At 61.1% G+C, this 15,384-nt stretch overlaps 1 protein-coding gene across 2 annotated transcripts in view; it reads right to left on the reverse strand.

The window, feature by feature from the left end:
• The window catches only part of Nfatc2 (nuclear factor of activated T cells 2), a 76,839-nt gene extending 76,239 nt beyond the window's left edge, over nt 1-600 (reverse strand). For both annotated transcript variants that reach the window (XM_069990008.1, XM_069990009.1), the window contains exon 1: nt 338-600. In XM_069990008.1, coding sequence (XP_069846109.1) covers nt 338-473 — 136 coding nt within the window. In that variant the 5' untranslated portion in view covers nt 474-600. The remainder of the gene's footprint in view (nt 1-337) is intronic.
• Between the last annotated feature and the right edge of the window lie 14,784 nt (nt 601-15,384).

The following is a 15,384-nucleotide window of genomic DNA, read 5'->3' on the forward strand; positions in this document are numbered from 1 at the left end:
CCCCCCGCCCTTCCCTCCCGGGCAGAGCCCCCCAGGCGCTGGGGAGGCAGTGGCCCCAGGCCGGCTCCCCCCCCCCCCCCGCCCTGCCCTTCCCTCCCGGGCAGAGCCCCCCCAGGCCGGCTCCCCCCCCCCCGCCCTGCCCTTCCCTCCCGGGCAGAGCCCCCCCAGGCCGGCTCCCCCCCCCCCGCCCTGCCCTTCCCTCCCGGGCAGAGCCCCCCCAGGCCGGCTCCCCCCCCCCCCTCCCTGCCCTTCCCTCCCGGGCAGAGCCCCCCCCAGGCCCCCGCGCGCCCCAGGCCCCGGTCCCGGCCCGGGCGCCAGGCGGGGCGCCGGCACCGACCTTCGCCGGGCAAGTAGTCGTAGTCGAAGAGGATGGAGAAGTCCAGCTCGTCCTGGGGGTCTCCCCCGGGCTCGAGGCCCGCGGCGCCCCCGCCGCCGCCCGCGTCGGGGTCGGGCTGCGGCCCCGGGGCGTCCATGGCGCGGGGCGGGGCGGTGAGCGGGTCCGGGGACCGCGGAGGGGGCGTCCGGGGGTCGCGTTCCTCCCGGGGGAGGCGCAGCGGGTCCTGGACGCGCCCGGAGCCGAGCGGCGGCGGCGGCGGCGCGGGCTTCCTGCTCCGCAGCCACCTGTTGCCGCCCGCCGAGGGGGCGGGGAGGCGGGGCGCGCGGCCGGGCGGGCGGCGGGCGCGGGGGGCGGGGAGGCGGGGCGCGCGGCGGGCGGGGCGCGCGCGGGGGGCGGGGAGGGGGCGCCGCGCGCGCGCCGGCCCCGCCCCCCCGGGTCTGGGTTAGACCCGGGCCCGGGCTCGGCGGGACCCCCCACCCGGCCTCCCGCCCGCCGGACCCCGGGGCCCCGCGGCTTCCCGGCGCTCCCCGGCGTGGGAAAGAGACACGTGCTCCCGCAGTGCCGTCGGCTGCCCGCCACCCGCGGAGCCGGGGCCGAGCTCCGCTCCGCTCCCCCCAGACGCCCGTCCTCCTGACACCTGGGCTCAGGCCCAGCCCAGTGGCCTTTTCTTTTTCGGTCGGTCGTGAGCCTTGAACTCTGGGCCTGGGCGCTGCCCCTCGGCTCTTCAGCTCCAGGCCAGCGCTCTACCTCAGCGCCACTTCCGGGTTTCTGGCGGTTCATTGGAGATCAGATCTCAGGGTCTCTCCTGCCCGGGCTGGCTTTGAACCGCGATCCTCAGGTCTCAGCCTCCTGAGCAGCCTGGATGACAGGCGCGAGCCACCGGCGCCCAGCCCAAGCGGGAGGGGGAGGCAGCACCCACGCTGGGCTTCGCACAGGGCTGAGGGCGTGGTTTGGGTGGGCGAGCCGCTCCAGCTTCATCTCAGTTCTAGGGTGATGGGGGAGGGGGGATCCTGGAGACCCCCCCCCCAGCACTGTGGCTGGTCTCATGAGTCGGGAGCACTGATTGGGAGAGCAGCTGCACCAAGGGTCTGTCTGCCCGGGCCGGGCATCCTGTCCCACGTGCACTTCCTGAACAGCTGCCAGGCACCTGCTCCGCGGCGGGTGCTGGGCGCGCAGCCATTCGCGGGGCGCAGCCCCACCCCTGGCAGGCTTCTGCCTCGGGAGCCAGGGACCCCTCTGTGAAGGGGGTTCCCACCGCACTGGGACGGAGCTCCGTACCCGGGCCCCACGTGAGTACTCCGTGGGGAGATAGGCAAACGGTCTACTACCTGAGCCCCAACAGATGACTTCTGATTTAAACAGTCTTTGGGTGTGGGACCCTAAAACCCTGCTAGGTGCTCCCAGGGTGGCAACCCAGAGCCACAGGCCCAGCTCCAGGCACAGGGCGGCCTGGGAAGCAAGTCCTGGTGTCTCTCTGTTTCCTCCATACTGCTCACTGTGTATCCAGCAAGCACTCTGGGGGCAGCAGATGAGTCTGGATGGGGGGATGGGACACTGAAGCCAGGTCCCAGGAGGAAGTGGGGTCCTCGGGTCTGCAGGACAGGCCAGGGGCCATGCCAGCAACAGCAGGAAAAAGGCGGTGACAACAACCCGCCCCAATCCTTTCAATCCCTCAACCTCCTAACAACACAAAGCTTCTAATCTAGCGAGCCTGTGTGCACCAGGCCAGCTCAGAATTGTGCCTTCCTCCTCTAATAGCACCGGGGGTGTTCCTTTAAGAAGCACCTTTCCAATGGGCTGGAAGGTTGCTCAGTGGTAGAGTGCTTGCCTTGTATGCATGGGTTTGAGTCCTCAGTACCACATACACAGAAAAAGCCAGAAGCGGTGCTGTGGCTCAAGTGGTAGAGTGTTAGCCTTGAGCACAGAGAGGCTCAGGGACAGCACCCAGGCCCTGAGTTTCAGGCCCAGGACTGGCAAAAAAAGAAAGAAAGAAAGCACCTTTCCTTTCCTTTCTGCTTCCCCTTCTTCCTCTCCTTCTCCCCCCCCCCCCCCCCGCCTGCACATGTTAGACACGTGATGGACCACTGAACCTCAGCTCCAGCCCCGGGACCCTGGTCAGACAAGTGTCCACTGCTAGAGCAAAGAAGTGGCTGAAAGACCTGGGCCAGCCAATTAGAGGCCTGGGCCTCCACTAGCCTGAGAGGTGGCAAGGCAGAGGGCGCTTCCCCCCTTCACAGCTTCCCGGGAGTGGATTTGCAGCTGAACGCAGACCCATGGGGGAAGAGGGAGGAGGAGGAAGAAGGGAGGGAGGAGGGAATAGATGAATGGCTGTGGATGGTGAGTGGATGGGGGGGGGATGATAAGTAACAGTACAAATGACAACTAGCGTGAGATTCCTCCAAACACTTCTGACAGAGTCTGAGTGAGACCCCAAGTGCCCCTCATACACGTGAAGATGTTTGGTCCCCTAGTTTTCAGTTAAGGAAACTGAGGCAGGCTCGGGTTGTGTGTGCTGCCCATGCTACCACGCTGGTCTTGTCCCATGCGTGACTGGCACTGGCGGCCGGGTCTCATCCTGGGTTGTGGCAGAGAGTGGATCCGACACCAGGCATTTCTGGGCCAAGCTGAATGACTTTCAGTGGACACGGAAAGCAGAGGGTGAAAGAGGAGCGACATGGAAAATCTAGGTGGGGCCCCAAGGAAGACACTGGGTGCGGGTGTCCTGTGTCCGCAGAGTCACATGCTTCAAAGACAGGGACAGAGGGGGAGGGGAGGGAGGGTTCTCTGCGGAACCCCAGTGCCCAGGGGGACACAGTTTGAGAACTCCTCAGGAGCCAGCTCTGTGTGGGCTGGGCTGGGTGGGAGGGGCCCCCTCGGCTGTCCCGCGCCCACTTCACGCTGTGAACTGGTACCCCAACCCCACAGGGTAACTACGCTCAAGCCCTACCCCAGCTTATCCACAAACAGGACCTCACTGGGAATCAGATCTTCCCAGCGGGGACCCAGGGAAGCGGGGAGGCCTGGCAGTGGGGGTTCTAAGCCCACCACTGGGGCCTGAGATGAAGAGCGAGCACAGATTCGAACCTGCACCAGGCAGGAGGCAGCGCAGACAGGGAGGCCCAGGACTGAGCGCGGGAGCTAATGCTGCAGGGGACACACGGCCGCAGCCCCCACCCCCCAGCCAGGCCCTGCCCCACACTTCCACCCCAGAACAGCAGAGTGAACGCTGCTGCTTTAAGCTGCCCAGTCCGTGGTCAGCCGGCAAGCTCCCACACACCCTGCGGCTCACAGCGCCCTCTCCCCCAGTCTCTCGCATTTAACCCATCTAAGGCAACATGTGTGTGTGTGTGTGTGTGTGTGTGTGTGTGTGTGTCCACTTCCTAGCACCTGGCCCGGAGGGCACACACGAGCCCCATGCAGGCTGCGACTGCCCAGCTTCCTGTCCCATCCCAGCAATCTGGACGGTCAATGGAGCTGGGCTCCCACCTGACAGCTCCTCTCTTACCTGTGGGGAAACAGTCACTTGAATTCGGTGACTTGTACAAGGTCTTGCAGCCAGCAAGCTGCGTGGTAGACAGAGGATCTGAGCCTCTGACTTAGGGCTCCAGCTGCCCGCCCCCGGGGTAGCAGAAGTGTCATCGAGAGCAGAGAGGAGGCCTGGCCCTGCCCTCCAGGGGCTTAGAACCAAGCAAAGAAAAGAAAGGTCTCCACTGGCCTGACTCTCTCTGCCCTTCTGACCCCAGGGAGGGCATCCTGCAGGGGGCGCTGTGGGGACCAGCAAAGGCCTTCTCACAGGATGGCCTTCCCCTCATGGCGGAAGGAACCTTGCCTTCATCTCTCTGAGGCAAGGCCAAGCAAGGCTCCCTGCCTGCCTCAGTTTCCCCATCTCTAACCAACTTGGGCCCCCCCACACACACACTTAGTTACCTCACCTGCCACATGGCATTATAGAAATTAGAATCATGGGGCTGGAAAGGTGGCTCAGTGTTAGAGTGCTTATCTTGCATGCATGAGGCCCTGGGTTCCATTCCTCAGCACCACATACACAGAAAAAGCCAGAAGTGGTGCTGTGGCTCAAGTGGTAGAGCACTAGCCTTGAGCAAAAGAAGCTCAGGAAAGCCGGGTGCCAGTGGCTCATGCCTGTCATCCTAGCTACTCAGGAGGATGAGCTCTGAGGATCTCGGTTCAAAGCCAGCCCAGGCAGGGAAGTCCGTGAGACTCTTATCTCCAATAAAACACTAGAAAATTGGAAGTGGTGCTGTGGCTCAAGTGGTAGAGCGTGTGCCTTGAGCTGAAGAGCTGAGGACAGCACCAGGCCCAGAGTTCAAGCCCCATGACCGGCAAAAAAAAAAAAAAAAAAAAAAGAAGCAGCAGCAGCTCAGGGACAGTGTGCAGGCCCTGAGGTCAAGCCCAGGACTGGGAAAGGGGGCAGGGGAGGAGGAACGGGGAATGGAGGGAGGGAGGGAGGGAGGGAGGGAGGGAGGGAGGGAGGGAGGGAGGGAGGGAGGGAGGGAGGGAAAAGAAAAAAGGAAGCTAGGTCAAAAATACACCGGGACTCCATCAATTAATGATACAGGACTCTAGGCGCCCACACACAGTGAGACCTTAGGAAGAGACTCTTGGGGGGACCATGAAGGCCCAGTGCTTCTGTGCCTCTGATCATAGAACATAATATTTCTCGCTGGGCGCTGGTGGCTCACGCCTGTCATCCTAGCTACTCAGGAGGCTGAGAGCTGAGGATCATAGTTCAAAGCCAGCCCGGGCAGGAAAGTCTGTGAGACTTGTCTCAATAAACTACTGAGAAAAACCAGAAATGGCGCTGTGGCTCAAGTGGTGGAACACTCTCCTTGAGCTGAAGAGCTGAGGGACAGCACCCAGGCCCAGAGTTCAAGCCCCGTGACCGACAATAATAATAATAATAATAATAATAATAATAATAATAATAATGAACTCCAGAAAATGGGGCAAGAAAATCAAACGTAGCAGAGCATCTGGTCAAGAAGCAGGGTTCAAAGGAAGGCCCCACTGCTGGCGACTCCTGCCACACCCCTCTTCCTCCCCCTACCCCAAGGGGGCAAGGGTGGCAGTCCTTATTGGAGCCAGTGGGCCGGAGGATGAAGGCTGAATTCGCAGGAGGCATGGCCCCGGGCGACTCTGAGCCAGGCTCTCGGCATACCATCTGGGACTGGGACCCAGGGCCCGCTGTGGGCCCGCGCTGGACTGGGCATCTGCCGGTGACACCAGGCCAGGCTGGAGTGCCGATCCTGACTGCCAGACAATACCGCAGGCAAAGCCCAGAGCGGAGCATCTTCGGGGCAGGATTTCACCGGCGCCCACAACCATGCTGTGGAGCCACGCTGCCATCCCCACCTTGACGTGGGTAAACTAATGAGATCTTAATGCAAGCCGTGATCTTACCCTAATCTGTCATTCTGGGGCTCCAGTCAAAGAGAACCTTGGGTTGTAGAAAATACTGTGTTCAGGGGAAACAAAGGAGGAGGCTACAATGCTTGATAAGAAATGTACTCATTCTTGCCCATGTAATTGTAACCCCTCTGTACAGTATTTTCACAATAATAATAAAAAAGAAACAAAAAAAGAAATGTACTCATTACCTTGCTCATGTAATTGGAACCCCTCTGTACAGTATTTTCACAATTAAAAAAAAAAAGAAAATACTTTGTCCATTCAAAAAGAGAAAAAATCTCACTGTGAAACCTAACGTCTATTTGATATCAGGGTTGGGGGTTTGTTTTTCTGTTTTTGGTGTCAGTACGGGGGCTTGAACTCATGGCCTCACGCTCTGTCTCCCTAAGCTTTTTCACTCAAGGCTGGTGCTCTACCATTTGAGCTATGCCTCCATCTGACTTTTTTGTCGGTGGTGGGGGCTGCTCTGGTCCCGGACGCCGTCCCTCAGCATTTCAGCTCAAGGCTAGCACCCTACCACTTGAGCCAAGGCACCACTTACAGCTTTTTTCTGTTTATGTGGTGCTGAGGAATTGAACTCAGGGCCTCATGCATGCAAGGCAAGCGCCCTACCACTGAGCCACCTTCCCAGCCCCATCTCTGACTTTTTGATGGTTAATTGGAGATAAGACTCTCTCATATTTGTCTGCCCAGACTGGCATTGAACCACCAGGATCCTCAGCCTCTTGAGGAGCTGGGATTACAGGTGTAAGCTACCAGTGCCGGGACACTGATTATTTTGCACGTTGACTCTCACAGGAGTTGTGATGGTCATAGACGGAGTGTCAATGAGGAACAAGACATTTTAGGGGCTCACAGAATCTCACAAGGACCCTGAAAGGGCAGTGCAGGATTGGTGGCAGAGATGAGGACATGGAGGCACAGAGAGGTGAAGTCACTGGCTTGAGATCACACAGTTGGGAGGTGGCCAAGGAGAAATCCTAATCCAAACGGAAGTTAGGAAGCTTGGGGCTGGGTGTGAGCAAAGCCCTGTGGGTTTGTTTATTCCTGAAATACTTTCCATCATCTCCGTTCAGATAACACTGCGCACACCTCTTGCAGGATTTCAGGGCTCCAAAGCCGCACGGCAAGTTTGGAATTTTCTCACCATGCAAACATTTCTATCCTGTGCTTCCCAACTTCACCCCTGCAAGGGAGCAGAGTGGGGCTGGAGTCCCTCTTAGATCTAGTCAGCACCTTAGTTAAAAGGAGCATTGATCTTCCTCTCTTGAGACCCCCCCCACCTCCCACCCCTTCCCCAAAGCACAGTTGATGCGTTTGGCTCGGCCTGTTTGGAGGCAGCTGTCTCTGATGACTAGAATTGTATTCTCCGTACCCAGTTGCCTTGGCATGCTAAATGTGGTTTGCTGGAACAATCTGGGGCCCTTGGCTCCCACATTGGAACCCACACAAGTGTGCATGAGCTCCAGATCCTCACACATGCAGACTCGGGCTGGAGAGGGCGGCCGTGGACTTTGCGTGCAAAATCTGCGCCCTCCCAGACCAGAGTTCCCCCAGGGAACTCAACCTGCACCAAGAAGGCACGCAGCGAGGGTTAGAGCTCACAAGCACACACGTGCAGTGTCCCCTCTGCAAGCTGTCTTCCCCCAACACCGCTGAGCTGACGCTAGGCACATTACAGCCCTGCTGAATTTCAGGCCTCTTTGGTATAGTTTGGTTTGGTTTTTATGCCAGTCTTGGCGCCTGAACTCTGGGCCTGGGCGCTGCCCCTCAGCTCTTCAGCTCAAGGCGAGCGCTCTACCACTGAGCCACTGCTCCCTCCACGGCTAGCTTCTTTGGAGGGGGGTGTTTAATTGGAGACGTTTCCTTCCTCCAGCTGGCTTTGAACCTGGGATCCTCAGATCTGAGCCTCCTGAGTAGCTAGAATTACAGGCGTGAGCCACAGCACCCGGCTTGGGTTTCAGTTTTTATGACAGTAAAAATAAAAAAATAAAAATCCCACGTCCTTAATTTGTGTGTCGCCGTCTGAAGACGTCGCTTCTGCGGATGACACAGTGTGAGTAAGGTTTGGGTTTTTTTTTTTCCCTCCCTTGTCATTATGTCATCACACCTCTGCTGCCTGACCACTGGCACCGACAGGACAAACTGGTACCAATTTTAAAACATTCAGGGGAGAGAGAGAGAGAGAGAGAGAGAGAGAGAGAGAGAGAGAGAGAGAGAGAGAGAGAGAGAGAGAACGTGCTGGCAGGATCTGGCTTCCAAAAGTGCAACTCAGCTAAAACTACGCCACTCGGCTGGCAGTGGGCGACACACGCATGCACACACACGCGCACACGCACACACGCCCCTCACCTGGCCCCAGCCTGCCTCTCAGAGCTGGCTTTCCCGGGGAGCCCCTCGGATTTATTTACTGAAATTGTCACTGCGTCCCCCACTACACACACACGCGCACATGCACACACACAAACACGCACACACGCACGTGCGCATGCACACACTCGCGCACACACGCACCTCCCAGCCCCAGAGCTGTGATCAGCCACGCGGGACACCAAACCGACATTCAGCGCCGCTGGCGGCGCGGGCGCAGCCCTCCCGCGCCCCGCAGGCCCGGCCGGCCGCGCGCCCCGCGCTGCCTGGCGCCGCCTTTCCACTTTAAAGCCCGGTTCGCCCCGGCCGCCCCGCCCGCGCCGCCGTGCCCGGCCGTGGGCCGTCTTCCGCGGAGTTCCCACGCGCGGCCCTCCTCCCTCCGCGGGACTCCGGAACGCAACCCCGGAGGGGGGGCGGGAATCCGGGCCTGGGGGGGGAGGTCGCCCGCATCGGACGGGTAGCGGGACGGAAGGACCGGCGCGCGGGGCCGGCGAGGGCGGAGGTTTCCGTCCGATGTCCATCGGACACACGGGAACAGACCGGGACAGAAATCGGCGGCGGGGCCGCGGCGCCCCGGCTCGGCCCGGACGCAGAGTCGTCCCCACCGGAGCAGCACGCGGCACGCGCCCGGCGGGCTCTCCGCAGGAAAGCGCGTGGATCAGCGGCGGCGAGGCTGCGGGTGGAGACGGCGAGCAGGACGGAGGAGGCGGTGGCGGTGCCGCGGGCCCTGCGGCTGCCGGCAGCGAGCGAGCGAGCGAGCGAGAGCGAGCGCCGGAGAGGTCAAGCGGCCAGCGGTGAGCAGCGGGGCTGCGCGGGGTCCCGTCCGCGCGGAGCGGTGCGCCCGGGCCGGCGCGCCCGGGGGGCGGGGTGGGGAGGGGGCGCCGCGCCGGGGCGGAGCGGGCGCCCCGGTTACCTTGGTCCGCAGCCCCCATGGCGCGCAGGGGTGGGCAGGGGCCACGCGGGAGCGCGGCGTGCGTCTGCATCTGGCGGCGGCGGCGGCGGGGCGCGGGGCGGCCGGGGGGCGCGCGGGGCGCGGGCCGGGCTGCGCCTCCCTCCCTCCCTCCCGGCGCGGCGGCGGCGGCGGCGGCGGCGGCTCGGTGGCTCCGCGGTCCGCTTACTCCAGAGGCAGCGCGACTTCCTTCCCCGCGCTCCGTGTTTATAGGCTTTCAATGCAGTAAAATATCGGGATTCCCTCACTGTTTCCTCCTGTTTACCCAGCGCCATGGAAACCGCTGGAGCGCCGCCATCGCCAGAACCCAGGGCTTTCCTGCAAACCTCCAGCTCAGGAATCCATGACGTCGCCGCGCGGCCGGCCAGCGCCGCGGCCCCGCCGCCAGCACAAGTCCCTGATTGTTCGGGAGGAAAAGTCAGAGAGCGAGGGGGGGGGGAGAGGGAGGGGGGAGCGCGAGGCAGGCGCTGGCCGAAGGGGTGGGGGCTCCAGTACCCGGGGCCCCGCAGGCGCTCCCTGCACCCCAGCCTCTAATCCCTCAGGTCCCAGGGTCCCCCCCTCACACCCCCATTTCTCAAGCAGACACCCCTCAGAGAAAGCTGTCCGGGGGTTCACACCAGCACCCCAGGTCTGGGGTAGCCCTGGATGCGTGCCCAGGGGCCCCGCCTGGCCACTGCTGCTGCCCAGATGCCCGTGTGTCCAGGGATGGAGGGAGGAGGAAGAGGAGGAGGAAGGAAAAGGAATAAATAATAGTGCCTGTGTCAACTCTCCAACTAAAAGCTTTTTCTTTTTTTTCTGCAGGGTTTATTTTTAGATTCATTTAGAAAACCCGAGGTTTCCAGAGACGCTCAGACCTTCCAGCAGTAGCGAGATGGCCAGGGAAAGCCAACCAGGCAACCCTGTGTTTATGCGTGCTCCCCATAAACAGGAAAATAAAGGCCAGGGATGCCCCGGACTTGCAGCGTCCAGATCTGTGGGGTGCCACACGTGGTTCCCCGTCCACGGCCGCCGGCCCTGGAAAGCCTGCGGGGCGTGGGCGCCTCCACTGCAGTTCACATCTTCAGCACACGTGTCCCGAGTTCCTGGACACACTGAGCAAACGCCGCCTCTGAAAACGGCCACTGCAGATGCTACTGTGAACCCTGGTCAAAACCGTGGGCAGCCACCAAAAGCCAGTGACTCATCCCGCCCCACGCGCTCCCCCACGGGGACTTGAACTTCAAGAGACACTGAGAGGCAGCTGGCTCACTGCGTGGGACCGGTTTCCCACGCCTCACCCCGCAGTGGCCTCTCCACGCCACTCCCAGACTGGACCCAGAGAGAGAGGCCCGGGAAGGCCGAGGGCCTGAGAAAGCCCCGCCCACCCCACCCGCCGCATCTCAACCAGGGTGGCCCTCAGCGGGGGACTTTGAACCCCAAAGAACAGCATAGTCCGAGCCAAAGAGCTCAAGATGAGGAAGGCCGCCCCCCTCCTCCCACCCCCACTCCACGCCAGGTGAATGGATGCACCGCCGAATCCAGGGCAACTACCCTACAAGCTGGGATCTTCTCCCTGGTTTCCAAGAGGGAAACTGAGGCACACAGTGGGCAGGGAGCTCCCCTCTGGGTGGGTTGCCATATCCTAGGGTGGGGCCTGGAAAGAGACACTCCCCAAGGCCTCTTCACCCATACAATCACCCAGGGTGCCCAGGGTGCCAGCACTTCCCAACATTCAAGACTTTTGGTGTCGGGCTGGGAACGTGACTCAGGGGTAGAGCGCTTGCCTTGCATGCATGAGGCCCTGGGTTCGATTCCTCAGCACCACATACACAGAAAAAGCTGGAAGTGGGTGCTGTGGCTCAAGTGGTAGATTGCTAGCTTTGCTTGAGCAAAAAGAAGCTCAGGGACAGCGCGCCCAGACCCTAAGGTCAAGCCCCAGGACTGGCGGGGGGGGGGGGGGGGTTGGGAGGGAGGGGTTGTTTTTTGCAGGCGCTGGGTTTGACCTCAGGGCCTTGGTAGGCAGAAGCTCTACCACCTAGGCCACAACTCCAGCATTTTATTTATTTTGCCCATTGTGGGCCTCAGACCATGATCCTCCTACCTAAGTCTCCTACATAGCTGGGATTATAGACATGAACTACCGTGCCTACTTGTTGGTTAAGATGGGAATCTCACTTTTTTTTTTTTAACCTTCGCTGGCCTTGAACTGTGACACTCCCAATCTACCTCTCCAGTGGCTGCGAGTAGAGGTGTGAGCCGCAGCAGCTAGCATAGGACGTTTTGTTTTCAAGCCAAAGAAGTCCAGGACAAGTTGGCACGAGTTGCTCATCCTAGTCAGGAAAGAAAGCCACCTTCCTTTTGCCACAAACAGACGGCTTCCACAGATAGTTGTGACGACGCAGCATCATGCCCTCAGTAGCAGCCCCTCACTCAGCACCTGGCTAGGTACCAGGCCCTGGAATTCCCGCCCATCATTCCCCTGGCCAATCCATACACCCAGGCTGGGAGGAGCTTGCTCTTCTGCGCTCCAACATGGCAGCCATGGCTCCCCCAGGGCTGGTCAAGTTTAAATCAATTCCGAATTAAAATGTCAGTCAAGCTCTTCGACTACCCAATCCAGATTTCAAGTGCTCAGAAAGCCACAGGTGGCAGCTAGCTACCAAACCGAACAATGCGGCACACAAACAAGACCAAAGAAAACAGGCATTCCAGAAAGTTCTCCTGGGCGACACTGGCCGGGCCGACCTGCAGCACTGACCTCACGCACTGGGCCGGACCAGCAGAATGCTGCTCTGCCCTGTCTCCCCTTCCCCCCTCCATAAAACGGGGACCCAGTTGGGAGAAGGATCAAACGAGCTTATTTAATTAAAGTGTTAAGAACAATGAGACCTATAATAAATGCTAAAAATATATATCTTTAAAAAAAAGATCCCACCTTCCCACGGTGCAGGCATGAGTCACGAGAGACTCGAGGACGCGGCCGCCGGGGCCGGGCGTGGAGCTGAGAAAACCCTTCCTCGCAAGCTCTAGTTCCCGGGCTGGGCTGCAGCTTGGTGGTAGAGCCCTGGCTCCATACGCACGCACGCACGCGCGAGGCGCTGCGTAGATTCCCCAGCAGCGCGGGATGGGGGGGCGGGGGTGGGAGTGGGGGATGGGGGGGAGGCTCCCATTTTATGGCTGATCAGACCCAGTTCAGGTTCACACAACCGGCCCTGAGTTGAACCCAACTCTGGCAGCAAAGCCCGTGTCCTTGGCCCGCAGCCCTGCCGAGGCCTCCCTAGGAGGCCCAGCCTCGGAGGCCGAGGGCCAGGCCGGAGCACAACCCCGGCCTGCCCGGCCAGCTCATGATCGGGGATAATTTTAGCCTCTGTCCATCCCACCCAGGCTCCGGCCCCAGCGCCACAGGTGCCCCGGCCTGCTGAGCCCGGGGCGTCTTCCGCATCTGGGTAGAATGCGCCTCGACCACATTTTTATGGAGCCCGGTGTCACAGTTAAGTGTTTTTCCCTCTTAAAGCCCATGAATGCTCGCCGGCCGGCCGCGGCTGAGTCACCCGGCTGCCCTCAGAGCTGGAGCGCAGGGCGCTGCGCTGAGCTGTTCCTCAGACAGTTTCTTTCCTTTCCCGCTGCCAGGGCGAGAAATATTTTGTCCTTTTGAACCGAACCACCCACTGCTCTGCACTTCAGGGGAGTTCTCGCCCTAGTTCAGGGCTGCTCCGAAGGGAGTGGGCGAGGGGCTTCCACCCACTAAATTATCCACCAACGCTCCCCAAAATAGACGCGCTCAGCTGGAGCGGAGCTGGCTGCACGTGAGGAAGAGGCAGGGGAGGCGCGGAAGCCAAGTCCACGCTGCGCGAGCCACGCTGGGGGGGTCACGCCTGTCACCCCAGCTCCTCGGGAGGCTGAGAGCTGAGGACTGTGCTGCGAAGCCAGCCAGGGCAGGAAAAGTCCCCGAGACGCTTATGTTCAATGGGTCACCAAAAAGCCGGACATGGAGCTGTGGCTCAAGTTGTAGAGCGCTAAGCCTTGAGCCAAAAAGCTCAGGGATAGACACCCAAGCCTTGAGTTCAAGCCCCAGGACTGGCACACACACACACACACACACACACTACACAGTGTCTAGGCGGCCTGAGGAGCGTGGTCCCCAGGATGGTGAGACCCCAGACAACAAGGGTTTCTGCCTAGCCCCCACCCCCACCTCCAGGATCCTCGCACACGGGTGGGCACCTCACAGCACCGACCTGTGCCCGGCTTTGTGCAGCCACCATCTCCAGACAGTGTCTCTGTGCCTGCCCGGCCTGTTGGGCCCCAAGCCTCATGTGGCTGAAATGTAGACAGAAGTTGGGACCTCACAAGTAGGACTGAGTCAGGAGCAGGAAGCAGACCTTGAAGGCTGGTGGGCCCAGCTAGGTTGATCGTCCTCAGGTGCTGAGCCCTCGTAAGTGAGTGGCTTCGACTACTGCATGAGAACCTCGCAGCCCAGAGAGGTGAGGTAGCATGCCCAAGATTGCACAGCCAGTCATGGCAGGGGTGGGATTTGAACCCAGGCCGCTGATGTCTAGAATCCACAAGTTCTGGCCCACAAGACCTCACCACTCCCAAGTATTTTCCCCTCGCTGGGACACGTGCCTCGCAGATCTGCTCCTTGAGCGCGCTCCTTCTGCTGGCCTGCCTGTGGCTGCGTGGTGGGCACGGGGGCCGCGGGGGTGGACAGGGAGGGCAGGGGAGACACGTCACACACAGCTCCTCGTCTGTTGGTGAGGACGCTGTGGCATGTTGGTGAGCAGAGAAGTCGCACGCATGGCGGCTTGTGTGGACTGAATGTCCGTCCTCTCTCATTACCGTGTCTTCTCTCTTCAGTCCATCTGCTCCGTCCTGCTGCCCACCTCGCCAGGGCCCATCCCACCCACTGGGGCATCTCCATGGCGACCTCTGTCCCCGAGGGCCGTGCTCAGCTGCATGGCCAGCACAGCCCTCTCGTTACCAGGTCCTCGGGGACACCTACACCTCGCAGCCCCACTGTCCCCTCTACTGGGTCTCAAAGGCCTAAAAGCCCTACGTAGGCTGAGTGGTGCCGGCCTGTAGTCTCAGCTATTTGAGAGGCTGATATAGGAGGACCAAGTTCAAGGCTTGTGCAAAAGCATAGAACCTATCAGAAAAATAACTAACTGCAAAAGATCTGGGCTGACAAGTTATGGGGTGACATGCCTCCCCCCAACCAGCGGCTGTTGGCCGCAGCGACCTCTAATGACCTTGAGACACGTGGAACCCTCGGACTCATGTCCTCCCTGTCCTCCCTGGCTGCTGGCCTTTGCCCAGGCCGCTCTCTCTGTGGCCACCTCTCTTTCCCCTCCCAACATGGGTCACCCCGCAGCCTCTGCGCTGGCCTTGGGGTGCATGCCCTCGGGAGGGACGGCTTTCTCATGCTTGGAAATGGGGCTGCCTTGCTCACCAAGCACAGCACCCAGTATCCAGCAGGTGCCCAACAGGGGTGGGTGGCCATGAGGACCGGCATCCCGGCGTACCCGCGGCCAGCCCAGCCCCAGCCCGCCCCAGCCCCGCGGCCTCTGCACTGCTCCTGCCCCGGGTGTCCGTGGAACAAGAACACTGTGGGGCCATGTGGACTTCCCAGGCTTCAGCCATGCTCTCCCCCATCCCTCACCCCCGCCCCGTGGGCTGAGGCCCCCACCCCCAACCCGCCCGCGAGGCCAGCGCCTCTCCTATGGCCGCCCATGGCCACGGCACAGAAGCCACAGAAGCCTAACGCCGCGGCCTGCTGCCTGACCCCCACCCCCAGCCAGCTCCCCGCGGCCTTGCATGTCCACACACATCCCCTCCCCCCGGTCTGGAACCCCACGACCCCGCGTCTCTGTGGCTGGCTTCTCCCGTCTCTTGGGCCCCGTGTGCCTGAGGCAGGCTCCTCTGCCCTGATCTGTGGCCCCATCTCCAGTCCCCACCATCCCCACGCTGGGGTGTCCTGCAGCGTCTGCCACCCACCACGACGGGACCCCTCAAGCCCCATGCGTCGCACCCAGTGCAGTCCCAACACCGCAGGCCGGGCGCTGCTGTACCCCACGGTGTCCTCCACGCCTGGACCCCCGCCCTGCCTATGGCTGGACCTCAAAAATGTTTGTTGAGTGAATAACCGAAGAGGGGATTGTCTCATCTGTTTGGTTTACTTGGTCATGACTCATCTCGCCACTAGACTAGGAAAACAGGCCCCGTCTGTCCTCCTCGGGTCTGTGACGTCAGCAGCGGGGTCCTCGGGTCCCCCACGGGCACGCTGACATGAAGGCTGCCATCATCTCTGGTGTGCAGGCGGGGA

The sequence above is a fragment of the Dipodomys merriami genome, unplaced genomic scaffold (genome assembly GCF_024711535.1).
Source record: "Dipodomys merriami isolate MVZ:Mamm:240054 unplaced genomic scaffold, mDipMer1.0.p SCAF_39, whole genome shotgun sequence".
Lineage (NCBI taxonomy): Eukaryota > Metazoa > Chordata > Mammalia > Rodentia > Heteromyidae > Dipodomys > Dipodomys merriami.